Below are 27,894 nucleotides of genomic sequence, written 5' to 3'. Positions count from 1 at the left end.
TATCAATAGTCACGGCAAATCGGGTTCCAGAATATCCGGAATCGCAGCCACTCCATAATAATTAATGATCCGATTTTGGGCGGAGTAAACCCTCTCGCTTCGCCTCTTCCTCTCTGCTGCTAGGACTATATGTGACCAAATTCCGTCAAAAAAAACGACCACATAACTGGTTTGCACGGTCACCGCGAGCTATCTAGTCTTCGGCAATATGGCACTTTTTCATTTGATTGCAAGTTGGATCGGTTATTTGCTTATATGCCTGCTTGGTTTGATTTTGATCGCGTTTCTCATTTTTTGTCTTTACATAAAATATATTCATCTGAAATATGATCACATACCGGGACCACCAAGGGATAGGTGAGTCAGTATTATGTAACTTGAATAATATTTTAAAACGCTGTAGCTAAATATTAGTTTCAACTATATTGAGTGACAACATAATGCATCAGATTTGTTGATAAGGAACTAGGTGAAAGTTAACCTCAACAGCCGCTAGGGTCGCTGTTTCACCTGTCTTTTTCATTTTCACAAGGTGAAAGTATCTCTCATGTCATAACATCCTTATTTTTCAGTTATGGATTAAACCGTCTCTTGTTCTCCCCCAGTTTTATATTTGGACATTCCCCAACCATTCTGCGTGAGATGAGCAATGGTCGAGTTATCCACGACAAATTCCTGGAATGGTGAGTTGAACGCTGGAGCAGCAGTGGTCACACACAGATGCACACACATTGAATCAGGTGTTGTGAATCCTGGGACAATAAAGATCTATTGCATCTTTGACAGGTCTGAGACATATGGACCTGTGTACCGTATTAATGGGTTGCATGTTGTGATGCTGTGTGTCACCTGTCCTGATACCACCAAGGTAAACCTGGGAAATTACTATAATTATAATCTCTGATGGACAGACTATGTAAACATCTGACCAAATTAAGCAAGATTCTAGTTCTGGGTTAACTGAGATTAGTGTAATTCTAAATTTTAGCATCTTCATTTCTGAAATGAAAGTGCTGTAAAATAACCAATTTCCTCAATTCCCCCTTCAAACCAAACTGACACTTTGCTTTGTCTCCACAGGAAGTCCTGATGTCACCAAAGTACCCCAAAGACTCACTGGTCTACAAGCGTCTCTTCAACCTGTTTGGACAGAGGTGAGTCCTCAGTATTGTTTTATTAATGTTATCTAAATATACTTCCTACTACTACTTATTGTGTCAACGTTTTGGTCAGTACAAACTATTTCAATACAATCCCTCCTAATGCTGGTTATTGCATGCGTAGCCTACACAGCATATAGACATTCAAACAGGACAACTTGGTCACTGGTCAGTTGATTCAGTGTTAGGGTAAATACTCTGTTGTCCTTCTTCTCCATAGGTTTTTGGGAAGTGGCCTGGTCACAGCACAGAATCATGATGTGTGGTACAAACAGCGAAGAATAATGGACCCTGCCTTCAGCAGTCTGTAAGTCACTTATCCATTTCACATTATTTTTTGTATATATTCTGTGATGTCACGAGAGGCTACACAGCTTTCAGCGGGATTGCTCAAGTAGTGCAAGGAGACCAGGTTCAACCAAAACAAGGATTTTATTAAAGGTCTTGGGAAACTAACGAAAGTATAACACAATTCTGTTCTCTGGTGGCTCTTTAAGGTTTAACAGTTCAGGGATGTCTCTTCCACATCCAAAATCATAACTCTCCCTCGCTCAAATAACTTTTCCCCAGTCTTACTGTATTCCACGTTGCAGCTAGTGGCCAACCCAGCAAAACGTCCTTCCAAATGTCCCACACGTATTTCCACAGGTGCATATATCCAAAGGTGAGTATTTCCCGAAGGTAAGTATCTCCAAATCCTTATATTCCTCATGGAAGTGGACGTGCAGCACTCTTGTCCTCCAGAGAGCCCAGGTTGGAGACTGTGTCTCTTCACCCCCCACACACTCCCTCAGTGTGTCTCTTCCCTTCCCAAACCTTCAGCTCATCAGCTCCTGATTGGTTTCAGCTGCGTGGGAAGATTGGCCATAGAGGGTTGGAGTTCCCGACCATACCAGCAGATGGAGCCATAGCTGTCTGGGTTTGCAGCCATCTCAGGGGGATGTAACGTCCCTCCAGGACACAGCCTCTCGTGACATCACACATCCCCCTCCTCGGGACCGACGTCCTCGTCGGGTAAAGGCAGCGAAGAAGGCATCACGCCGGGAGAGGGCGTCCGCATTGCCGTGGTGCTTGCCAGACTGCTCTCCCCTTCAACTCCTCCAACTCTAGGACCAGGGACTCAGCCTCCTGTTGTCTCTCCTTGAGTTTCTTACTGAACGCATCAGCCTTGGTTTTAGCAGAGTTTAGCTTCTGTTGAGCAGCTTTCAGTTCCTTCTCTCTCTCTGCCTCCGCATTCTTCATCTTGTTCTCCAACACCTTGTACTTCTCCTCTGCCTTCTTCTGGACCTCCTTACTACTGCGCAGGGTCTCCTCACACTCCTCGATGGTCCTGCGCAGCCTCTCCAGCTCCTCCTGTTGCTTAGGGAAGGAGCTCTGTTGGAGTTTAGCCTGGAGGATATCTAACTCTTCTGTCTTCATGTCTAACTGTTGCTTTAACAAACGATACCTCTCAGCGGTCCCCTTCAGACCAGACAGTTCTTTGTCCAGATTCTGTAGCTCCGTCTCTGTGTCGGTCTGGGCACCTGCCATCCCTATCAGAGCCCGGGCGGGAGTGAGTAACTCGGAGGATTGCACCGGAGCCTTCCCAGGATGAGTCTTGCCTCTCCGTTTCCGAGTACTCGGGTTATCCTCTCCTGAGACTCTCTCCAGAGTGGGTAAAAGGCTGGGCAGTCTCGTCCAATTAGGACAGGGACGGGGAGGGAATCAACCACCCCCGCCGTCGTGTGTATGGTTCCCCGTGTGCTGGTCATTGTAAGTTCAGTAATGGGGTATTCTCTGGTGTCCCCATGGACACAGGAAACTGGGAGGACTTTCCCCGGGGGTCAGACACGTTGGGCCCACCAAATCCTTACGCACCAGGGTGGCCCGGCTACCAGAATCCAGTAAGGCCTCCACATCATGGTGATTCACAGTTACCGGGCAGGTGGGGGGGTCGATCTGGGCCGCCATCTCGACTCCCAAGAGCGAGGCAAAATGGTGTGTGGGTGCTGAGCTGGAGGACTCCGCAGTGGGCATAGGTTCATCGGCTGGTTTCCCACACTGCCAGGAGATATGTCCCATCTCCCCACCCCGGTAACACTGTCGAAGTTTCCCCCTCCTGGTGTACTCTTCTTGGACCCGCCTGGTTTCTGGCTCCCCCTGGAGCCGGGATAAGTCCTGACGTGGCTGGGTTCGAGACCTTGGGGGTCCTTTGGACGGGTTCTTCCCATTTGTGGTGGGGCCGCACTCCTGGGGTTTTTTCGGGGAAGCATTCAGCATCTCCGCTGTGGCCTGGTACTTTTCCACAGCTTCCACGGTCAGATCAGCCGTGGTCAAGGCCTGTTGACTGATGACCCGTTTTGCCTCATAAGGCAGGGCGCGTGAGGTAACGATCCACCACAACGGCCTCCACCACCGCCGCTGCTGTATTCCTCTGCGGATCCAGCCATTTCCTTGCGATTCGGACAAGTTCATGCATCTGCGCCCGAGGAGGTTGGTCTGGTTGGAAGGTCCAGCTGTGAAGCGCTGGGCCATACCAAACTTTGTGAGTCCATATCTGCTGAGGATCTCAGACTTCAGGGCATCATAGTCAGTAACCTGGTCAGGGCCCAGGTCCCGGACAGCATTCAGCGCTTCCCCGGTTAGAAAGGGGGCTAACAGACCAACCCACTGTTGCTTGGGCCAGGCTTCCCTAGTGGCCGTGGCCTCAAATGCATGCAGGTATGCCTCAATGTCATCGGTAGCTCCCATCTTAGATATAAAGTCACTTGCCTTTATTGGGCGGGTATTTTGGACAACCCTCTGTCTCTGCAACTGCAATTCCTCTGCCTTCAGAAGGTTGGCTTTCTTTTGCTCCTCCAAGAGAGCCACGTTTGCTTGCATCTGGGCTTGCTGGCCAGCAACAAGGGCTTTCAATATGTCCTCCATTTCAGTCGGGCGGGGAGCCTACGGCCAACTTGGAAAACTGGGTGATCAAACCTTCGGTATCCTCCTCTGACATGCACTATTAATGCTTGAGCGTGCCCGTATTCTCCACCATCTGTGATGTCACGAGAGGCTACACAGCTTTCAGCGGGATTGCTCAAGTAGTGCAAGGAGACCAGGTTCAACCAAAACAAGGATTTTATTAAAGGTCTTGGGAAACTAACGAAAGTATAACACAATTCTGTTCTCTGGTGGCTCTTTAAGGTTTAACAGTTCAGGGATGTCTCTTCCACATCCAAAATCATAACTCTCCCTCGCTCAAATAACTTTTCCCCAGTCTTACTGTATTCCACGTTGCAGCTAGTGGCCAACCCAGCAAAACGTCCTTCCAAATGTCCCACACGTATTTCCACAGGTGCATATATCCAAAGGTGAGTATTTCCCCGAAGGTAAGTATCTCCAAATCCTTATATTCCTCATGGAAGTGGACGTGCAGCACTCTTGTCCTCCAGAGAGCCCAGGTTGGAGACTGTGTCTCTTCACCCCCCACACACTCCCTCAGTGTGTCTCTTCCCTTCCCAAACCTTCAGCTCATCAGCTCCTGATTGGTTTCAGCTGCGTGGGAAGATTGGCCATAGAGGGTTGGAGTTCCCGACCATACCAGCAGATGGAGCCATAGCTGTCTGGGTTTGCAGCCATCTCAGGGGGATGTAACGTCCCTCCAGGACACAGCCTCTCGTGACATCACAATATATATATATATATATATATGTATTTTCTTACCTTGATTTCACTAGGCAAGTCAGTTAAGAACAAATTCTTATATACAATGACGGCCTACCAAAAGGCAAAAGGCCTCCTGCGCGAACCGGGGCTGGGATTAAAAATAAAAATAAAAATATAGGACAAAACACACCACAACAAGAGAGACACCACAACACTACATAAAGAGAGACCTAAGACAACAACATAGCATGGCAGCAACACATGACAACACAGCATGGTAGCAACACAACATAACAACATCATGGTAGCATCACATCATGGTAGCATCACATCATGGTAGCAACACAACATGGCAGCAACACAACATGGCAGCAGCACAAAACATGGTACAAACATTATTGGGCACAGACAACAGCACAAAGGGCAAGAAGGTAGAGACAACAATACATCACGCGAAGCAGCCACAACTGTCAGTAAGAGTGTCCATGATTGAGTCGTTGAATGAAGAGATGGAGATAAAACTGTCCAGTTTGAGTGTTTTTTGCAGCTCGTTCCAGTCGCTAGCTGCAGCGAACTGGAAAGAGGAGCGACCCAGGGATGTGTGTGCTTTGTGGACCTTTAACAGAATGTGACTGGCAGAACGGGTGTTGTATGTGGAGGATGAGGGCTGCAGTAGGTATCTCAGATAGGGGGGCGAACATCTAGTAAAGAACATCTGCCGCTCGAGAGCACCCTTACATGCCGATCTATAAATTACGTCTCCGTAATCTAGCATGGGTAGGATGGTCATCTGAATCAGGGTTAGTTTGGCAGCTGGGGTGAAAGAGGAGCGATTACGATAGAGGAAACCAAGCAGGGGCGGTGTGTTCAATAGGGCGATATGGGCGACGCACTGCCAAACTGGAAAAGGAAGGGATTTTTTTTCTAATCAATTATATCACGGCAACAGTAGTTATCAGTGTTGTAATGTCCAATCAGGCTAAAGTCGTGCTTCAAATGGCTCCCCCCCCTTTTGGGGCGATTTCAGTCAGGTTGAAAATCGCCCAGAAGTCTGTCATAGACTCCCATGTAAAATCTATTTTTTTCAAATTTCAGAGCTTTCAATACAATCTCTATGGGTGTCTGAGGGCTTGCACTTACGCGCTTTCGTCATACGTAACGTAACCATGAACGTAACTAAGAAAAGAGCGGATTGTGTCTTTGAAAGAAGTTCCTTTTTGTCGTCGAACAAATGAAGATAAATTGGCACGAAACAATTAGGACCTCCCAGACCAAATTTAATAATTCAACAGGTTTCTACTAAAGGCGGAAAGTCCTACACCCGAGGATTTTCCAAAAATTGGTACGAACGAAAAAAATAACATTGCCACTCAACTGGATGAGGGATACAGGCTAGCTGTCCGCCGCCACAACGATGAGGTTAGTGTTGATAATCACAAGTTTACTGGAGAACTGAGACCAAGTAGAGACTTTGGACAGGGTGGATATGGTATAATAAAGGCAGTTTATTCAGAGGTAAAGATATCTGGAATCGCGTGCACGGACCCGTTCGTCAAACTCTTAGGGAGCTATACATTAAGCCCCATTACTTACCATATCAGATAAGAGAAATTGCTGCAGCTACATATATTTTACATCCTGGCCCTACATAGTTCACTATTTGCATCACTTACCAAAATATTACATGTGGTCATATATGCTTGGAAAGTGGAGATGCCATAGAACGTCAAAAAAAGTAAACATTGCTGGAGACACATTGCCGTTTTGGAGAAGACATCGCGTTTGCTAGCGAAGAGATTTGTTGTGGCAAATGAACTTGGGCTGGGAATTGCCAGGAACCTCACGATAAGATATATGCATTGCGAGTCTCATGATTCTATACGTATTGCGATTCGATACTGTGATTTTATTGCGCACCATATGTCTGTTGCAGAGGGATCAGAAAGCCATGAGAACGAGTTTTGATCAGTCATGGAAATAAAAGTGCTGAAAACAAATTGGCTCCCAATGTGAAAAGATTGAGAACAAGCTATGAAGGAACAATAATGGTGTTTTGGTGCAGGTACAGCCAACTAGCGCTAAAATATTGCGATATTGTCAATACAGTATATCGTAAAGTATCACTATGTAACTCGATTTCTTTCACCCCAATCCCTCAAATTAACGGTAAATAACTGAATTGTTTGCCCCACATTTAGCTAAGATGATTAGCTAGCCAGCTAAAATGTTTTATTTAGTTAGCAGTCGCATCTACAATAGTTTACTGTCAATAACATGTCTCCAAAAATGACGTGGTGTCTCCAATTGTGTTGACATTTTACAATTGCGATGCGCATCCATGAGTATCCACTTTCTGTAGCTCAGCTGGTAGAGCACGGCGCTTGTAACGCCAAGGTAGTGGGTTCGATCCCCGGGACCACCCATACACAAAAATGTATGCACGCATGACTGTAAGTCGCTTTGGATAAAAGCGTCTGCTAAATGGCATATTATTATTATTATTATCTGAAGAGAGCCCCGAAACATTGTGTGCAGACATTTTATGCAATAAATGAAGTAGGTTGAATCTAGTAGTTCTGATCTTCTGATTGGTCCTGATGAGTTGGGCGAGGTCCCCTCCAGGCTACTGTCACTGTTGCATTGGCTCTGAGTCGGGTTCTCTGTCTTCAAATGTTCAGCCTAAGAGAGGGGATTTTTTGTGTGTGTGTGTGTGTGTGTGTTTAACAGTGATGATGTGTGTGTGTGTGTGTGTGTGTGTGTGTGTGTGTGTGTGTGTGTGTTTAACAGTGATGATGTGTGTGTGTGTGTGTGTGTGTGTGTGTGTGTGTGTGTGTCCTCAGAGCAAGAACTCGTGAGTTGGAAGAACTGAGAGGCCTATGGCGTGGGTGTTGTCCTTGGCCACCTGCTGACAAGGCTGACAAGATAGGACCCTTTTGTCCATTGTTATTGGATAGGAACAGAACTTATAACCAGCTCCTGACCTAAATAGATCTTAGCACAACATTTTACTCAACATATCATATTCCATATTCACTATAACAAATATATTTACTACGACATTAGCAAGAACCGCCACATCCTCAGCCGGCTAATCCAGTGTGTGAAGTTTTGCGGAGTGTTTGAGTTAGCTTTGCGAGGCAAAGATGAAACTGAGGGCTCCACCAACCCTGGTAAGCCAACACTTTTGAGATCAGTCAATAAATGCTTCTGGTATTGACTTATATGCTGCCCCTGTCTTCATGTTGTTGCTGGACATATCTTTTTTAAAATGTGTGTAGGTCACCTAAATCATCAGAAAAATTGCCCCCCCTGAGAATTTTTTCAGGAGCCGCCACTGAAACCAAGTCTAGATTTAACCTTAGCCTGCAGCTTTGATATGTGCTGAGAGAAGGACAGTGTACCGTCTAGCCATACTCCCAAGTACTTGTATGAGGTGACTACCTCAAGCTCTAAACCCTCAGAGGTAGTAATCACACCGGTGGGGAGAGGGGCATTCTTCTTACCAAACCACATGACCTTTGTTTTGGAGGTGTTCAGAACAAGGTTAAGGATGTAATTATGTAATAATCGATTGATCAATCGACTCATTGATCACTCCATTGATCAATCCTTCCAGCCATCCATCTGTTCATCCATCAAATCAAATCAAATTTGATTTGTCACATGCGCCGAATACAACAGGTGTAGACCTTACAGTGAAATGCTTACAAGCCCTTAACCAACAATGCAGTTTTAAGAAAGAATACCAAGAATCCATCCATCATTGCTGTGTATTGCTAGGTACCTGCGGGGTCAGATGGGTGCGTTCAACGAGAGGGCAGAGAACCTGATGGATAAACTGGCGGACATGGCTGACAACAACACAGCTGCCAACATGCACCACTTGTTCAACTGTGTGACATTGGATGTCATCACTAAGGTAACAGTCACGTCCTGTTCCCCTCAGATCACCACACTGCCCTTACACTTGATTCTTTCTGTTATAAAGCTACATTTGTTTCTATATATGACAGTAAAATAGTCATAACAGGCTGTGTTTTGCTTATGACAACTGATAACACACTCATTACCTAAGCTATATACAATTTAGTCTAAGCAAGCCAATGTGCTAGCTACAATTAGCATAACTAGAACCAGGAGTTTTACCTTATCATGTTGTAAGAAGTTGTCAATCCTCTGTTTTTATATAATCTGTAGGTGGCGTTTGGAGTGGAGCTGGATCTACTGAAGGAGAGTGACACTCCGTTCCCCAACGCCATAGAGATGTGTCTGAAGGGAATGGTCTACTATCTCAGAGACTCCACCTTCCAGGTAAATAGTTACATAAAGTATGTTAGTGATGCTTCTCAAGAACGATGGCTTTATTCATTTATCTATTTGAAATCCTACAGTTTCATGAGAACAAAATCCTATTTTATAAGAAACAAATACAGTTAAAACATTGACACTCATGAATAGTTATGTCTAATGCACCCTAGTCTCTTGTTGCCATCCTTCCGAGTAGGAAGCCTGTAAGATGTGGCTAAATGCACCATAATGCATTTTATAGCGTCAGTCCCTAGATGGGCTTTAAAGAAATGGTTGGATGTCATATTTCTAGCTCTACCCAAAGAACAAGAAGTTCATCAACGAGGTGAAAGAGTCTGTTCAGCTGCTGCGTTCGACAGGCAGGCAGTGGATCAACCAGAGGAAAATGGCCGTCCAAAATGGCGAGGACGTTCCAAAAGACATCCTCACACAGATCCTCAAGACGGCTGGCAAAGGCATGTTGTAGTAGCCTGATCCCAGATCTGTTTGTTCTGTCTTGCCAACTCCTGCCACTGTTCATGACAATACCTTTTACCTGTGGCTCTGCATGTGAAATTGTGAGAGAAGTGCTTGCCAAAACAGTCATGTTATTGATGAGGTTCAGTAGCACTATTGTCTCAATGCTGTAAACTGATATATATCCATCATTTCAGAGGAAAACATAGCAAACGATGATGAGGAGGTTATGCTGGACAACTTTGTGACGTTCTTCATTGCGGGTACGTCTCCCTGAAACAAGTGCTATTCTTCATTTTTTATGAATCCATCTTATTAATATAGTTTTTCCCACACAATTGAAGTTTGAAGAAACAACAGTGACAGTACTTTTGTTGTTTTAATCATAACAGGGCAAGAGACAACAGCCAATCAACTAGCTTTTGCCGTCATGGAACTGGGAAGGCTGCCAGAGATATTGACAAAGTAGGACTTGTTTTCATAATTTCTATTTTGGTTATTGATCATTTCTGTAATAAAAACAGGTTGGTTGAGTTTGTGAGTGTCTCTGACCTCTCCAGGGTGAAGCAGGAAGTGGATGATGTCATCGGGATGAAACAGGAAATCAGCTTTGACGACCTGGGGAAAATGACCTACCTGTCTCAGGTAAATGACCTACCTGTCCCAGGTCTGTTTGTGCTGTCTTGTCATTGATGTGACAGTGACAGCAATGGAGCTACAAACCAGATCCAGGATTTAGAATAGGAACTGACATCTATAAACAGAAACCATGTTGTACGTTATACGATGTTGTACGATGGCTGATAGAATGGCGCCGGAGGAGATGGCTGCCGTTTTACGGGCTCCTAACCACTTGTGGTATTTTGTGAGTTTTTTTGCGTTGTTTGTAACTTATTTTGTACATAATGTTTCTGTAAGCTATAAAAACAAAGAGTCGCACACTCTGCCAGCGTCTCTTATGACCGAAAAGAGCTTCTGGATATCAGAACAGCGCTTACTCACCTCGAACTGGACAAAGATTTTTTCTTTAACGAGTCTGATGTGAAGGACCAGGCCCAAATCGCCATCATTCACATGAAGAAGAGACGCCGATACAGGGGACGCAGGTCCGGGTGCCTTGTGAGAATTAGTCGGTGAGTGGGTAACCCGTCGTATTGGCCAACGTGCAATCATTGGAGAATAAACTCCAACGGGACCGCACTCAATGAGCTGTATAAGGCCATAAGCAAACAAGAAAATGCTCATCCAGAGGCGGCGCTCCTAGTGGCCGGGGACTTTAATGCAGGGAAACTTACCTAATTTCTACCAGCATGTCACATGTGCAACCAAATAAATAGATAACTCTAGACCACCTTTACTCCACACACAGAGATGCATACAAAGCTCTCCCTCACCCTCCATTTGACAAATCTGAACATAATTCTATCCTCCTGATTCCTGTTTACAAGCAAAAACTAAAGCAGGAAGTACCAGTGATTCGCTCAATACGGAAGTGGTCAGACGACGCAGATACTAAGCTACATTACTGTTTTTCTAGCACAGACTGGAATATGTTCCGGAATTCATCCGATGGCATTGACGAGTATACCACATCAGTCACCGGCTTCATCAATAAGTGCATCGATGACGTCGTCCCCACAGTGACCTTACGTACATACCCCAACATGAAGCCATGGATTACAGGCAACATCCGCACTGAGTTAAAGGGTAGAGCTGCCGCTTTCAAGGAGCTGAACTCTAACCTTGACGCTTATAAGAAATCCCTTTATGCCCTCCAACAAACAATCAAACAGGCAAAGCGTCAATACAGGACTAAGATTGAATCCTACTACACTGGCTCCGACACTCGTCGAATGTGGCAGGGCCTGCAAACTATTACGGACTACAAAGGGAAGCCCATCCATGAGCTGCCCAGTGACACAAGCCTACCAGACAAGCTAAATTACTTAATAATAATAATAATATGCCATTTAGCAGACGCTTTTATCCAAAGCGACTTACAGTCATGCGTGCATACATTTTTGTGTATGGGTGGTCCCGGGGATCGAACCCACTACCTTGGCGTTACAAGCGCCGTGCTATACCAGCTGAGCTACAGAGTTCTATGTGCGCTTCGAGGCAAGCAACACTGAAGCATGCATGAGATCACCAGCTGTTTTGTGTGATCATGCTCTCCGTAGCTGATGTGAGTAAGACCTTTAAATAGGTCAACATTCACAAGGCTGCAGGGCCAGACGGATTACCAGGACTCGTACTCAGAGCATGCTCTGATCAACTGGCAAGTGTCTTCACTGACATTTTCAACCTGTCCCTGACCGAGTGTGTAATACCTACATGTTTCAAACAGACCACCATAGTCTCTGTGCCCAAAAACACCAAGGTAACCTGCCTAAATAACTATCGACCCGTAGCACTCACGTCTGTAGCCATGAAGTTCTTTGAAAGGCTGGTCTTGGCTCACATCAACACCATCATCCCAGAAACCCTAGACCCACTCCAAATTGCATACCACCCCAACAGATCGACAGATGACGCAATCTCTATTGCACTCCCCACATACTGGCCTTTCACACCTGGACAAAAGGAAAACCTACGTGAAAATTCTGTTCATTGACTACAGCTCAGCGTTCAACACCATAGTGCTCTCAAAGCTCATCACTAAGCTAAGGACCCTGGGACTAAACATCTCCCTCTGCAACTGCATCCTGGACTTCCTGATGGGCCGCCCCCAGTTGGTAAGGGTAGGCAACAACACATCTGCCACGCTGATCCTCAACACGGGTGCCCCTCAGTGTGCTTAGTCCCCTCCTGTACTAATATTTTCTCAACTGTTATTTTTCTTGAAACTGCATTGTTGGTTAAGGGCTTGAAAGTAAGCATTTCACAGTAAGGTCTACACCTGTTGTATTCGGCGCATTTGACAGATAAAATTAGATTTGATACTAATTACTAGTATGCTATTTTATACAATGCTATACTTGTACTATATTAACAGCAGTTGTGTCACCAACTGGATGTTATCCCGGTTCGTCTGCATGCTGCAAGACTGTATTAGCCGGCTGAGCTAAAGCCTAGGCATTGCATCCCATTATCAACATTGTTTCCACTTCATTTCAACCAAAAAAATAAATGTGATGACTTGGAAAACTGATTGGATTTGCAAAAAGTCATCAATGTAAGGGCATTCTTTTAACCAAAATCCAATGACATGGTGACAATGTTTGTTGATTTCACGTTGACAACTCAATCAAATGTAAATCGAAACTAGACGTTGAATTGACGTCTGTGCCCAGTGGGATTTAGCTAAGGGAGCTAACGTAAGTGTTCAAGTCTCAGGTCAGGTAACTCTTCACATGGTTAATCAGCATGTTGTGTTTGATTAATATAATCTCCCCCGTCAGGTTTTGAAGGAGACTCTAAGGTTGTACCCTACAGCACCAGGCACTTCTCGTTTCATCCCCAACGACATCGTCATCAACGGCATCCCCGTCCCAGCAGGAGTCTCATGCTTCGTGAGTAGTCACCTCAAAATCAATGTGGATGAGTGTTGTTGTATGTTAAAGGGATACATGCTAGCAGATACCCATAGACTTCGTCATTGCGCTAATGCTAGTTAGCATTTGCTCGCAAAACTCCCTCTAACGTCCTTCATACTGGACACAGACACATAAAATGGTATCCACAAGTTCATCTGACTCTTGGGAAGTAGATTAAAATCCCGAAGTATCCCTTTTAATATCTCTAAGTTTAGTTATGGTGTTAACATGTGATACACTGTGGTACCTCAATACAGTAAAGTAAGTATCCTTGTCCAAGCCAGTATGGCTCATACCTCAATGTACTCTTAATTATTTAAGAATTCTTCTATAATTTACTTTTTTCCTGTTATACTGTAATGAAACCATGAAAAGTAGTGCAACTAAGCTGAGCGCTGGGTGTTTGAATGTAAACCCAATGTAAGTGTTTTAATACACAGACTGTGTTTTAAAACAGACATGTTGGAACTCAATCACCCAAAGTGGTTCTTCAACCTTAATATTGGTGTTTTTAAGAGAGTGTTGTGAAAACACTTTTTGGGGTTTCAGTGAATGTAAAAGGCAGCATCAATACACAAAAACTGTGTTGCTCATACAATCAATGGTTTAGAAATGCAAATTTTTATAGCCTAAATATTGATTGATGATGAGGGCCTATGGAGAATATTTTTGGTGGAATTCCACCAGATTAAAAAAAAGATGCTTTATTTTGACAGATTAGAAACAGGAAATGTTACCCACTCAACCACGCAGCCACACTAAGAAATGTTTCTGGGGTGAATTAAAATCAACAACAAAAAAATCAACAAACATATACTTCATAAAAATTAATATAAGTCGTGCAGAGCCCGTGGTCTAGCAGTAACACACCAGGCTTAGACAGGTCACCCCTTGCCCACCGAAGACCGGGGTTAAATTCCCCTCTCCCACCTACAGTGGGCAAAAAAAGTATTTAGTCAGCCACCAATTGTGCAAGTTCTCCCACTTAAAAAGATGAGAGAGGCCTGTAATTTTCATCATAGGTACACGTCAACTATGACAGACAAAAGGATATTTTCTTCCTCCAGAAAATCACATTGTAGGATTTTTAATGAATTTATTTGCAAATTATGGTGGAAAATAAGTATTTGGTCAATAACAAAGTTTCTCAATACTTTGTTATATACCCTTTGTTGGCAATGACACAGGTCAAACATTTTCTGTAAGTCTTCACAAGGTTATCACACACTGTTGCTGGTATTTTGGCCCAATCCTCCATGCAGATCTCCTCTAGAGCAGTGATGTTTTGGGGCTATCGCTGGGCAACACGGACTTTCAACTCCCTCCAAAGATTTTCTATGGGGTTGAGATCTGGAGACTGGCTAGGCCACTCCAGGACCTTGAAATGCTTCTTACGAAGCCACTCCTTTGTTGCCCAGGCGGTGTGTTTGGGATCATTGTCATGCTGAAAGACCCAGCCACGTTTCAGCTTCAATGCCCTTGCTGAAGGAAGGAGGTTTTCACTCAAAATCTCACGATACATGGCCCCATTCATTCTTTCCTTTACACGGATCAGTCGTCCTGGTCCCTTTGCAGAAAAACAGCCCCAAAGCATGATGTTTCCACCCCCATGCTTCACAGTAGGTATGGTGTTCTTTGGATGCAACTCAGCATTCTTTGTCCTCCAAACACGACGAGTTGAGTTTTAACCAAAAAGTAATATTTTGGTTTCATCTGACCATATGACATTCTCCCAATCCTCTTCTGGATCATCCAAATGCACTCTAGCAAACTTCAGACGGGCCTGGACATGTACTGGCTTAAGCAGGGGGACACATCTGGCACTGCAGGATTTGAGTCCCTAGCGGCGTAGTGTGTTACTGATGGTAGGGTTTGTTACTTTGGTCCCAGCTCTCTGCAGGTCATTCACTAGGTCCCCCCGTGTGGGTCTGGGATTTTTGCTCACCGTTCTTGTGATCATTTTGACCCCACAGGGTGAGATCTTGTGTGGAGCCCCAGATCGAGGGAGATTATCAGTGGTCTTGTATGTCTTCCATTTCCTAATAATTGCTCCCACAGTTGATTTCTTCAAACCAAGCTGCTTACCTATTGCAGATTCAGTCTTCCCAGCCTGGTGCAGGTCTACAATTTTGTTTCTGGTGTCCTTTGACAGCTCTTTGGTCTTGGCCATAGTGGAGTTTGGAGTGTGACTGTTTGAGGTTGTGGACAGGTGTCTTTTATACTGATAACAAGTTCAAACAGGTGCCATTAATACAGGTAACGAGTGGAGGACAGAGGAGCCTCTTAAAGAAGAAGTTACAGGTCTGTGAGAGCCAGAAATCTTGCTTGTTTGTAGGTGACCAAATACTTATTTTCCACCATAATTTGCAAATAAATTCATAAAAAATCCTACAATGTGATTTGTCTGTCATAGTTGACGTGTACCTATGATGAAAATTACAGCCCTCTCTCATCTTTTTAAGTGGGAGAACTTGTACAATTGGTGGCTGACTAAATACTTTTTTCCCCCACTGTATCTGTATCCACTCTGTCGTTTCATAACTGTGTCAATAATGTGTCAAAATAACCCCAAAATAAATATTTTTATTTTCATGCAAGTCATTTCAATGATTTGTTCATTTCATTTTAGCAAAATAATGTAAATCCAACTTTTAATATGTTGCTCAAAATGTAAGTATCTTTCATGAGGATAACCAAGAGAGAGACAATAGTGATTGAACCCATTGGAAGTCTTTGGTTTTAATCTCCTTGCATTTCCTATCTTGACGCGTGACTCTGTTTTTAATGGATTGTGGGTAATTCAACGTTTTTAGAATATGATTCTTTCACACAATGTTGTATGCATGTTTTGAAGAAAGAAAACGATATTTCTACATTGGTATTAAGCTTGTTGTACCATGTGGTGTAATGTATCATGATGAACGAATATCAAAACCATCAGTAAAATTGACGTTCAATGAGGACAGCACCCATTCCCACATTCTTGCTTTTCAGTTGAAGAGGCAAGTGCAGAGTCCTCAGTTCTTGCAGTTCAACCTCCAGTTAGTGTCATGAGCCCTCTCACTCCACCGGGTTACCACCTTAATTGGTTTCCACTATCTTCCACTCTGCTCACCTCCCTCTCTCTACTCAGCCTAACTAGCTCCACCTGTCCCTGCTCTGCTCGGCTCTAATTACTCTGCCAGCTGCGCTGCATTACCCACTAACCTCTCCCAGTATTTAAGGCCCTGTCTTTCAGCTCTCCGGTGTCAGATCGTCTGCAAAGCTCACACCCGGAACCTGTTTGCTCGCGCTTCTGGCTCACCCTGGTTTTGTGACCCCGGACCTGCCTGTTTTTGGATACTCTTCTGCCTCAGGAGATCCAGACCTGCTTCTGCCATTACGACTCCTGACTACTCTTCAATCCCGGTAACTCTGACCAGCCTTCTGCCTTGCTACTACGTATTTTGGATTTCCCTTGAACTGTACTGCTGCCTGGTTTCATTCCGCCCTGTTGTGTCTGTGTCTCCCCCCAGGACTTCTGGACCACCCACCACCGGCTTCATAGGACGCATCGCTGCCACTGGGGGGCACAGACCCAGCGCATTGGACGGGATCCCTGTTACCCTGGAGCCTTCATTCACTCCCTACTTCCCTTTTCCCTTAAGTTTAATAAACTTTCTGGTGTGACGCAATTGTGGTCCTCTGGTCGTCTGTCTGAATCGTGACAGTACGATCTGACCATTATGGACTCAGCGCACACTTTCCCCGACATGGAAACCGATGAGCATGAGCAGCAGTTCCAGCAGCAGCAACAACAACTCGCCATGATCATTCAACTCCTCACCAACCTTACCCCAGCCAGTCTGCCCACCAGCCCAGCCCCCGAGTTACCTGCCCCGGTCATTGCAGCCGCTGCTCCGGGAACCCAAGATTGGAAACCCCGAGCGGTTCAACGGCGATTCAACCCAGGTCCGGCCATTCCTGACTAGCTGCCGACTTCAGTTCTCCTTGCAGCCAAGGACCTTCGCCACGGAGGGGGCTAAAGTTGGGTATGCCATCACTCACCTGACGGGCCGAGCTCGACTCTGGGGAACAGCAGAGTTCGAACGTCAAACCCCCGCATGTGCAACCTTCGACCTGTTTGCTGAGGAGATGCTGAAGGTGTTTGACCTGGATTCACCCACCGCAGAGGCGTCTCGTGAACTGTTCAGTATTCGACAAGGCAGACGTACAGTCGCAGACCATTCCATCGACTTCCGAACCCTGGCTAGACGAAGTTCTTGGAACACACCATCGTTGGTGGACGCGTTCTTCCATAGTTTGGCTGACTATATCAAGGACGAGTTGGTCTCCCATGAACTGCCTTCCACTCTTGATGAAGCCATCGCACTGACTGTCAGGATCGACAGAAGGATACAGACCCGTCGTGCCGTGAGAGGGGGCGCCAAGGTCCACCTACTACCGGCATTCGGAGAGATCCGACTGGGCTCCTGTCATCTACTGCCACTCACCCAGGTCAGCTTGATCAGTCTGAGCCTATGGAGATTGGGCGAGCCTCCCTCACTCCTGCAGAGCGCCAGCGCCGCTTCACCTCAAACCTCTGCCTCTATTGTGGAGGTGATGGACATCGTGTGGTAACCTGCCCTTTAAAGGGCCGAAGCTCACCGGGCGTAGGGGGAGTCCGGTTGAGTTCAATGACCATCCAGTCCTCCGACCGCAAACCCCTGCTGCAAGTTCACCTCCGCCTCTCTGACTCAACTCACACCCTGGCTGCTCTGGTGGATTCTGGCGCCGAAGCCAACATAATGGACATCAAGCTGGCACGCCAACTGGGACTGGAGAACCTCCGTTTGACACCTCCTATTCCTGCCCGGGCACTGGACGGACACTTACTCGGATCGGTCACTCATGTCACGGCCCCGGTCTCGATGGGTCTGTCCGAAACCATCAAGAAACTATCCAGTTTCACCTGCTCCCCTCTCCAGGCCAACCCCTCATCCTGGGTTACCCATGGCTCCGCCGGCACAACCCTCAGCTCGACTGGGTGACCGGGGTGATCAGGGAGTGGGGAGAGGACTGCCACCGAACCTGCCTGCTTGCTGCCGCACTACCCCCTCGGCCAGTACCTACTAACTCCGCTCCTGACCTCTCCAATGTCCCAGAATGCTACCATGGTCTCAGAGAGGTGTTTAACAAAGCAAGAGCCACATCTCTGCCCCCCTCACCGACCGTACGACTGTGCCATCGACCTCCTCCCTGGAACAGCTCCTCCAAGGGGTCGTCTTTATTCGTTGTCTGCTCCTGAAAGAAAGTCCATGGAGGACTACATCAATGGCTCTCTGTCCGCAGGATTAATCCGTTCATCTTCATCTCCTGCTGGTGCTGGCTTCTTCTTTGTGGGGAAGAAGGACGGATCTCTTCGCCCCTGCATCGACTACAGGGGACTCAACGACATCACAGTGAAAAACCGTTACCCTCTGCCTCTGCTCACCTCTGCTTTTGAGTTGCTCCAGGGAGCCACTGTTTTTACCAAGTTGGATCTCAGAAACGCTTACCACCTAGTGCGGATCCGGGAGGGAGATGAATGGAAAACCGCATTCAATACACCAACAGGCCACTACGAGTATCTGGTTATGCCTTTTGGCCTCACCAATGCTCCTGCTGTGTTCCAGGCTCTAGTGAATGATGTACTGCGGGACATGTTAAACAAGTTTGTCTTCGTTTACCTGGATGACATCTTAATTTACTCCAGAAACCTGTCTGAACACACCCGCCATGTCCAGCAAGTCCTTCATCGTCTTCTGGAGAATTCCCTCTACGCCAAGGCAGAGAAATGTGAGTTTCACGTCAAGACAGTGGCCTTCCTGGGGTACATAGTGGCAGAAGGAAGTATCCAAATGGATCCTGCCAAAGTATCAGCAGTCACTTCATGGCCAGTTCCGGAGAACAGAAAGAAGCTGCAACAGTTTCTGGGGTTTGCTAACTTCTATAGGAAGTTTATCCGGAACTACAGTACCGTTGCTGCCCCTCTCACTGCTCTAACCAGCACCAAGCAACCCTTCACCTGGACCCCAGCAGCCGACAAAGCCTTCAGTACCCTCAAGGTGAGGTTCACCTCCGCTCCCATCCTCCAGATGCCTGATGTGGACCGGCAATTCATTGTGGAGGTGGACGCCTCGGATGTGGGAGTTGGTGCTGTGATTTCTCAGTGGGCTGCGGAGGATAGGAAGCTCCATCCCTGTGCCTTTTTCTCACGTCGGTTGTCCCCCTCTGAGTGCAATTACGACATAGGGAACCGTGAGCTGCTGGCTGTGAAGCTTGCCTTGGAGGAGTGGCGTCACTGGCTGGAGGGGTCCACCATTCCATTTCTCGTTTGGACCGATCATAAGAACTTGGAGTACATCCGCACGGCCAAACGGTTGAACTCCAGGCAGTCCCGCTGGGCCCTGTTCTTCACCAGGTTTAATTTCACTCTGTCATACCGGCCTGGATCACGCAACACCAAGCCAGACGCCCTCTCCCGTCAATTCCAGAAGGATGACACCCTCCAAGGACCCTGTGTCGATTCTGCCAAGTCCCTGCATCGTTGCAGCTCTGACCTGGGCTGTTGAGGAACAGGTGCTGGAGGCTCTCCGTAACCAGCCAGGTCCCAGCACTTGCCCAGCTGACCGCCTTTTTGTCCCCGAAGACCTGAGGTCCCAGGTCATTCAGTGGGGACATGACTCCCGCCTAGCTTGTCACCCTGGCTCCACCCGCACTTACAACCTGCTCGCCCAGAGGTTCTGGTGGCCCTCTCTGAGGAAGGATGTACGGGAATTCGTCCAAGCCTGCCCCATCTGCAACCAACACAAGTCGTCCTGCCAGCCCCCCAGCCGGATTGCTGCAGCCCCTGCCTGTGCCCAGACGTCCCTGGTCTCACATCGCCCTTGACTTTGTCACGGGGCTGCCCCCTTCAAGTGGCATGACCGTCATTCTCACCATCGTTGACCGTTTCAGCAAGATGGCACACTTCATTCCCCTCCCCAAGCTCCCAACCGCCAAGGAGACCGCCCAGGTGGTCCTGGAACACGTCTTCCGGATCCACGGACTGCCAAGGGATGTTGTTTCTGACCGTGGTCCACAATTCTCCTCCGCTTTTTGGAAGGAGTTCTGTCACCTGCTGGGAGCCACAGTCAGTCTGACTTCCGGATTCCATCCCCAATCCAATGGGCAGTCAGAGCGGGCTAATCAGGAGCTCGAGAAGGCACTGCGATGCATGACTTCACGCAACCCCCACTCCTGGTCGCAGCAATTGACATGGGTGGAGTACGCACACAATTCTCTGACCTGCTCTGCCATCGGTATGTCCCCTTTCCAATGTGTTTATGGATACCAGCCTCCTCTATTTGCCAGCCAGGAGGAGGAGGTTACTTGCCCATCTGCACTTGCTTTTGCCCGTCGATGTCGCCGCACCTGGTCACAAGCCCGAGCCACACTCCTCAGGTCCGTTGCCAGCTACACTACCGGGGCCAACCGTCGGAGAATTCCTGCTCCCACCTACCATGTTGGTCAAAGGGTGTGGTTGTCATCGAAGAACCTGCCACTCAGGGTGGAGTCGCAGAAGCTGGCACCTCGGTTCATTGGCCCATTCCCTATCATAAGAGTGATTAGCCCAACTGCTGTCCGGCTCCAACTGCCTAATTCCCTGAGGGTGCACCCCACTTTCCATGTGTCTAAGATTAAGCCCATCCATGAGAGTCCGCTGGTCCCTGCTGCGCCTGGTCCTCCTCCTCCACGGCTCGTCGATGGTGGTCTGGTTTACACCGTCCGCCGCCTGCTTCGGTCCAGACGGAGGGGTAGGGGTCTCCAGTACCTCATTGACTGGGAGGGCTATGGACCTGAGGAAAGGACCTGGGTGCCAGCTAGTCGGATTGTGGATAGGACTCTCATCACCGCTTTCCACCAACGGCATCCTGATCAACCTGCAATCCGTAGGGGCCGCCCCAGAGGGGTCCCTAACCGTCCGGCCCGCTCGGCTTCCTGTCCTGTGCCTGATCCTGTCTCGGGACCTGTCCCATCTCCCGACCACGGCCCTCCGGCTTCCTCCGAGGATGAGGACGTTCACTCGGACCGTTCGGAGGAGTTCTAGCCCTCCTCCGGCTCCCCTCCTCCCGCCCGGCGTGGTGTTGCTCTTGGGACTTCTGGGGCCGTCCCTTGGGGGGGGTTCTGTCATGAGCCCTCTCACTCCACCGGGTTACCACCTTAATTGGTTTCCACTATCTTCCACTCTGCTCACCTCCCTCTCTCTACTCAGCCTAACTAGCTCCACCTGTCCCTGCTCTGCTCGGCTCTAATTACTCTGCCAGCTGCGCTGCATTACCCACTAACCTCTCCCAGTATTTAAGGCCCTGTCTTTCAGCTCTCCGGTGTCAGATCGTCTGCAAAGCTCACACCCGGAACCTGTTTGCTCGCGCTTCTGGCTCACCCTGGTTTTGTGACCCCGGACCTGCCTGTTTTTGGATACTCTTCTGCCTCAGGAGATCCAGACCTGCTTCTGCCATTACGACTCCTGACTACTCTTCAATCCCGGTAACTCTGACCAGCCTTCTGCCTTGCTACTACGTATTTTGGATTTCCCTTGAACTGTACTGCTGCCTGGTTTCATTCCGCCCTGTTGTGTCTGTGTCTCCCCCCAGGACTTCTGGACCACCCACCACCGGCTTCATAGGACGCATCGCTGCCACTGGGGGGGCACAGACCCAGCGCATTGACGGGATCCCTGTTACCCCTGGAGCCTTCATTCACTCCCTACTTCCCTTTTCCCTTAAGTTTAATAAACTTTCTGGTGTGACGCAATTGTGGTCCTCTGGTCGTCTGTCTGAATCGTGACAGTTAGTGCTGGTGGTTTGAACGCTGTGCTTGACAATGCCTGCCAAAATGGTATACAGTATAATGGCAAATGATCAAATACATAACACAATGTTAAACATTAAGACACCAGACAAAGGGATCTAATTCTGCACTAGACAGGACTCAAAACACCAAAATACTGTTTTCAACCTTTACTGTTATAATAATAATAATAATATGCCATTTAGCAGACGCTTTTATCCAAAGCGACTTACAGTCATGCGTGCATACATTTTTGTGTATGGATGGTCCCAGGGATCGAACCCACTACCTTGGCGTTACAAGCGCCGTGCTCTACCAGCTGAGCTACAGAGGACCACTGTTAATGCTCCCAGTCCTTGGCAAGGTGTTGCACAATATTTGATTTAGTGATGTTACATCACACCATGTAACGTTTCAAAACATCTCAGGGTGATGTGTTTCAATACTCCAGCAAAGTTAAGGTTTCGTCTCCTTCAAGTTGGTGGCAGCTCAATTTGGTGTTACAAAGCACTTCATTTTAACAGTGTAGTCAACACCTCATTAACTATTTTGGGTTTGGAATTTTATTTAATTTTATTTCCTAAACTGTCTTACATCTTTTATGTTTGCCCCTATCTTGTCTGTTTACAGTTCAGTTCGTATGTCTGTGGAAGGTTGGATAAGTTCTTTGAGGACCCGCTGAAGTTTGACCCAGAGAGGTTCCATCCAGACGCTGCCAAGTAAGTCACCCGATACATTTTTATTGTTTTATTGTTTCTTTACAACATTTTAATTGATTAAAGCAGAACTTCTCTCGTTGAAAACGGCATACAGTGCATTCGTAAAGTATTCAGACCCGTTTAAAAACGTGACAGCCTTATTCTTAAATGGATTAAAAAAACAATTTTCCTCGTCAATCTACACACAATACCCCCTAATGACAAAGAGAAAACAGGTTTTTAGAAATGTTTGCAAATGTATTAAAAATAAAAAACTGAAATACCTTTATTGACATAAGTATTCAGACCCTTTGCTATGAGATTCGAAATTGAGCTCAGGTGCATCCTGTTTGCATTGATCATCCTTGAGCTGTTTCTACAACTTGATTGGAGTCCACTTGTGGTAAATTCAATTGATTGGAAAAATTAAAACAAGCCATGAGGTCGAAGGAATTGTCCATAGAGCTCCGAGACAGGATTGTGTCGATGCACAGTTCTGGGGAAGGATACCAAAAAATGTCTGCAGCATTGACGGTCCCCAAAATAACAGTGTCCTCCATCATTCTTAAATGGAAGAAGTTTGGAGCCACCAAGACTCTTCCTAGAAATGACCACCCCGCCAAACTGAGCAATCAGGGGAGAAGGGCCTTGGTCAGGGAGGTGACCAAGAACCTGATGGTCACTCTGACAGAACTCCAGAGTTCCTCTGTGGAGATGGGAGAAACTTCCAGAAGGACAACCATCTCTGCAGCACTCCACCAATCAGGCCTTTATGGTGTTGTAGCCAGGCGGATGCTACTCCTCAGTAAAAGGCACATGACAGCCCACTTGGACCTAAAGGACTCAGACCATGAGAAACAAGATTCTCTTTGGCCTGAATGTCAAGCGTCACGTCTGGAGGAAACCAGGCACCATCCCTATGGTGAAGCATGGTGGTGGCAGCATCATGCTGTGGGGATGTTTTTCAGCGGCAAGTACTGGGAGACTAGTCAGTATCGAGGGAAAGATGAACGGAGCAAAGTACAGAGAGATCTTTGATGAAAACCTGCTCCAGTGCGCTCAGGACCTCAGACTGGGGCGAAGGTTCACCTTCCAACAGGACAATGACCCTAAGCACACAGCCAAGACAACGCAGGAGTGGCTTCGGGACAAGTCTCTGAATGTCCTTGTGTGGCCCAGCCAGAGCCCGGACTTGAACCCGATCTCTGGAGAGATCTGAAAATAGCTGTATGAATGGGAATGGGAGAAACTCTCCAAATACAGATGTGCCAAGCTTGTCGCGTCATACCCAAGAAGACTCAAGGCTGTAATCGCTGCCAAAGGTGCTTAAACAAAGTACTGAGTCTGAATACTAATGTAAATGTGATATTTCCGGTTTTTATTTGTAAAAATGTTTGGTTTTGCTTTGTCATTATTGTCAGTATTGTGTGTAGATTGATGAGAGAAAAAAACAATTTAATCCATTTTAGAATAAGGCTGTAACGTAGCAATGTGTGGAACAAGTGAAGGGATCTGAATACTTTCCAAATGCACTGTATGTGACATCGATATTAGTCAGAAACATTTATTCCATTGACAAAATTGACTAAAAAGTGCAAGTAGGTTAACCTTTTACTGCTGTGGGCTAAATCAGGGTCACTCAGAATTATTCTTGGTAGTCTTAAACAAATCTACTTTGAAACAAAAGCATACACCTCACACACATGGTTATGGGCTTACAAAAAAGAAGACACCTGTATCATGTCAGATATAGAGTTGAAATGTATTCAATTTTAAGTTTATATCCCAATATTACACTATATAAACTCAACAAAAAAAGAAACGTCCTCTCACTGTCAACTGCGTTTAATTTCAGCAAACTTAACATGTGTAAATATTTGTATGAACATAACAAGATTCAACAACTGAGACATAAACTGAAAAAGTTCCACAGACATGTGACTAACAGAAATTGAATAATGTGTCCCTGAACAAAGGGGGGTCAAAATCAAAAGTAACAGTCAGTATCTGGTGTGGCCACCAGCTGCATTAAGTACTGCAGTGCATCTCCTCCTCATGTTCTGCACCAGATTTGCCAGTCCTTGCTGTGAGATGTTACCCCACTCTTCCACCAAGGCACCTGCAAGTTCCCGGACATTTCTGTGGGGAATGGCCCTAGCCCTCACCCTCCGATCCAACAGGTCCCAGACGTGCTCAATGGGATTGAGATGCAGGCTCTTTGCTGGCCATGGCAGAACACTGACGTTCCTGTCTTGCAGGAAATCACGCACAGAACAAGCTGTATGGCTGGTGGCATTGTCATGCTGGAGGGTCATGTCAGGATGAGCCTGCAGGAAGGGTACCACATGACGGAGGAGGATGTCTTCCCTGTATTGCACAGCGTTGAGATTGCCTACAATGACAACAAGCTCAGTCCGATGATGCTGTGACGCACCGCCCCAGACCATGACGGACCCTCCACCTCCAAATCGATCCCGCTCCAAAGTACAGGCCTTGGTGTAACGCTCATTCCTTCGACGATAAACGCGAATCCAATCATCACCGCGACTCGTCAGTGAAGAGCACTTTTTGCCAGTCTTGTCTGGTCCAGTGACGGTGGGTTTGTGCCTATAGGCGACGTTGTTTCCGGTGATGTCTGGTGAGGACCTGCCTTACAACAGGCCTACAAGCCCTCAGTCCAACCTCTCTCAGCATATTGCGGACAGTCTTAGCACTGATGGAGGGATTGTGCGTTCCTGGTGTAACTCGGGCAGTTGATGTTGCCATCCTGTACCTGTCCCGCAGGTGTGATGTTCGGATGTACCGATCCTGTGCAGGTGTTGTTACACGTGGTCTGCCACAGCGAGGACGATCAGCTGTCCATCCTGTCTCCCTGTAGCGCTGTCTTAGGCATCTCACAGTACGGACATTGCAATTTATTGCCCTGGCCACATCTGCAGTCCTCATGCCTCCTTGCAGCATGCCTAAGGCACGTTCACGCAGATGAGCAGGGACCCTGAGCATCTTTCTTTTGGTGTTTTTCAGAGTCAGTAGAAAGGCCTCTTTAGTGACCTAAGTTTTCATAACTGTGACCTTAATTGCCTACCGTCTGTAAGCTGTTAGTGTCTTAACGACCGTTCCACAGGTGCATGTTCATTAATTGTTTATGGTTCATTGAACAAGCATGGGAAACAGTGTCTAAACCCTTTACAATGAAGATCTGTGAAGTTATTTGGATTTTTACAAATTATCTTTGAAAGACAGGGTCCTGAAAAAGGGACATTTCTTTTTTGCTGAGTTTACATCACAGAAGACTGAAACATAACAAAACATAGAAACACAAGATTTTCATTAAAGAAGTATATATATATATTAATTATGAAATTATGAGAAATATTAATAATATTCCACCCATGAGGCCAAAGAGGGCACTTTTGAACATTGATTGCAGGAAAGGGCTACCTTTGGTCATAAAGTCAGAGTTCGTCATGACTTACATGGGGGTTGGGTTTTGATTTCGACAGTGCCCACTTTCCCACTAACACAGGATAAAACGCTGTGGTGATTGGCTCTATCCGATGGTACGGCAGAACACACACACAGTGAGACAGACCTGCCCAGCAGCGCAGCGGATCGGACTTTGTTTACATAAGACAACATGTCGCGCATTTCTTACTTGAGAAATACTGCACTAAACACCTTGGCTAGATGTAAAATTGCGTGACTAAAACCTTGTCGACAAAAACCACGATTAATTACAGATTTCTTGAGTTAACGTGGATTCAATCTGACTATTTTGAGGAAGTGATACTGGCTTTGTTCCTATGGTGTCTTATGGGGGACAAACATCAGTAACTGCCACATCGATCCATCTCATTTTTCTTAATGAGCAACAGATGCGTAAATAACAGACATGTTGTGTTTGTTTCTGTCCTGAAGGCCCTATTACTGCTACTACCCCTTCGCCCTGGGACCACGCTCATGTCTGGGACAGAGCTTCGCACAGGTGAGCAGACTGTCCATAGAAAATACATTGAAACAACTTGATTTGGGAGTGCTCTGTGCTGGTCCTATCATCCATCCTAGTTAGATTACTCCTGGACTACTGCCGCCAATATATACTTTTTAATAGTTGAGAACACCATATTTGTCATCCTTTAAAGAGATCTGTTGTTCACAGATGGAGGCGAAGGTAGTGATGGCCAAGCTGCTCCAGAGGTTTGACTTCAGCCTGCTGCCTGGCCAGTCCTTTGACATCCTGGACACTGGGACTTTGAGACCAAAGAGTGGAGTGGTGTGTAACATCAAACACCGAGGACAGACACCCGCAGCCTGACCTGACTGGGACCTGAACATGACTAGCACTTCTCTATAACTTACTTGTCTTATTCCTTATAGTTCCTAGTGGGGCAAATGGCCTCTGCCTTATAAAATATCTAGCTATTTCTAATGAAAATTGATTTTTAGATTATTTTTTTATTTTTTTCTTGTTTCAGGTCAACATCATAAACAAATTGTACCTGTGTTCATACATTTGCATTTTCAAAATGAAACAAGGAAACAGAAAACAATCAAACACCAAAACAAAACAATGACAGTAATCCAAAACTCACCAAAACAATAAGAATTCACTTTCAGTTCTCTTAAAATAGATTTTGAACAGTTGTTTATTTTTTTTAATCAATGGTGAAATAATATCTTAAATATAAGGGTTCTATTTGATGAAGAGTGACTAGGACAGACCTGACATAGGAGTGTTTGTATTTGTACCGACTCCTTGTTGTTTAATACACTCTTATCATGTTGTTAGTATGCAGTATACAATTTATCACATTATATAAAGAGCTTTATAAAGTATATATTAACTTATTTGATGAATTTCCTAACCAACATTACCACAGTGCCTCTGTTGGAGAGCATTTACTATATATACTAGGCTTGGAGGGAAGCAAAAGTCATTCCGCTACCTAAGAATAGTACTGGCTCAAATAGCCAACCAATCAGCCTGTTACCAACCCTTAGTAAACTTTTGGAAAAAATGGATTGACCAGATACAATGCTATTTTACAGTAAACAAATTAACAAACTTTCAGCATGCTTATAGGGAAGGACATTCAACAAGCACAGCACTTACACAAATGACTGATGATTGGCTTAGAGAAATTTATGATATTGTGGGGGCTGTTTTGTTAGACTTCAGTGTGGCTTTTGACATTATTGATCATAGTCTGCTGCTGGAAAAACGTATGTGTTATGGCTTTACTCCACCTGCTA

General features: G+C 46.2%; 1 protein-coding gene across 1 annotated transcript; it reads left to right on the top strand.

The window, feature by feature from the left end:
* The first annotated feature begins 51 nt into the window (after positions 1–51).
* LOC121552818 (cholesterol 24-hydroxylase-like) lies at positions 52–27,630 on the top strand. Its single transcript, XM_045211241.1, has 15 exons — positions 52–357; positions 606–683; positions 787–868; positions 1,081–1,154; positions 1,381–1,467; positions 8,571–8,709; positions 8,988–9,101; positions 9,391–9,553; positions 9,752–9,817; positions 9,947–10,019; positions 10,115–10,199; positions 12,956–13,066; positions 22,574–22,662; positions 26,560–26,626; positions 26,801–27,630. The coding sequence occupies exons 1-15, from the start codon at positions 209–211 to the stop codon at positions 26,954–26,956; spliced, it is 1,533 nt and encodes a 510-aa protein (XP_045067176.1). The 5' UTR covers positions 52–208; the 3' UTR covers positions 26,957–27,630.
* Positions 27,631–27,894: the final 264 nt, after the last annotated feature.

This window comes from Coregonus clupeaformis, chromosome 36 (assembly GCF_020615455.1).
Source record: "Coregonus clupeaformis isolate EN_2021a chromosome 36, ASM2061545v1, whole genome shotgun sequence".
NCBI classification, from domain to species: domain Eukaryota; kingdom Metazoa; phylum Chordata; class Actinopteri; order Salmoniformes; family Salmonidae; genus Coregonus; species Coregonus clupeaformis.
Note: the sequence above shows the minus strand (reverse complement) of the source record. Positions and strands in the feature narration are given on the sequence as shown.

Excerpts from the sequence above, each read along its gene's own strand:
- LOC121552818 (XM_045211241.1), top strand. The coding sequence starts at position 209 with ATGGCACTTTTTCATTTGATTGCAAGTTGGATCGGTTATTTGCTTATA. Across the intron at positions 1,155-1,380 it reads TTCAACCTGTTTGGACAGAG|GTTTTTGGGAAGTGGCCTGG; the intron begins GTGAGTCCTCAG and ends TCTTCTCCATAG. Across the intron at positions 26,627-26,800 it reads TGGGACAGAGCTTCGCACAG|ATGGAGGCGAAGGTAGTGAT; the intron begins GTGAGCAGACTG and ends TGTTGTTCACAG.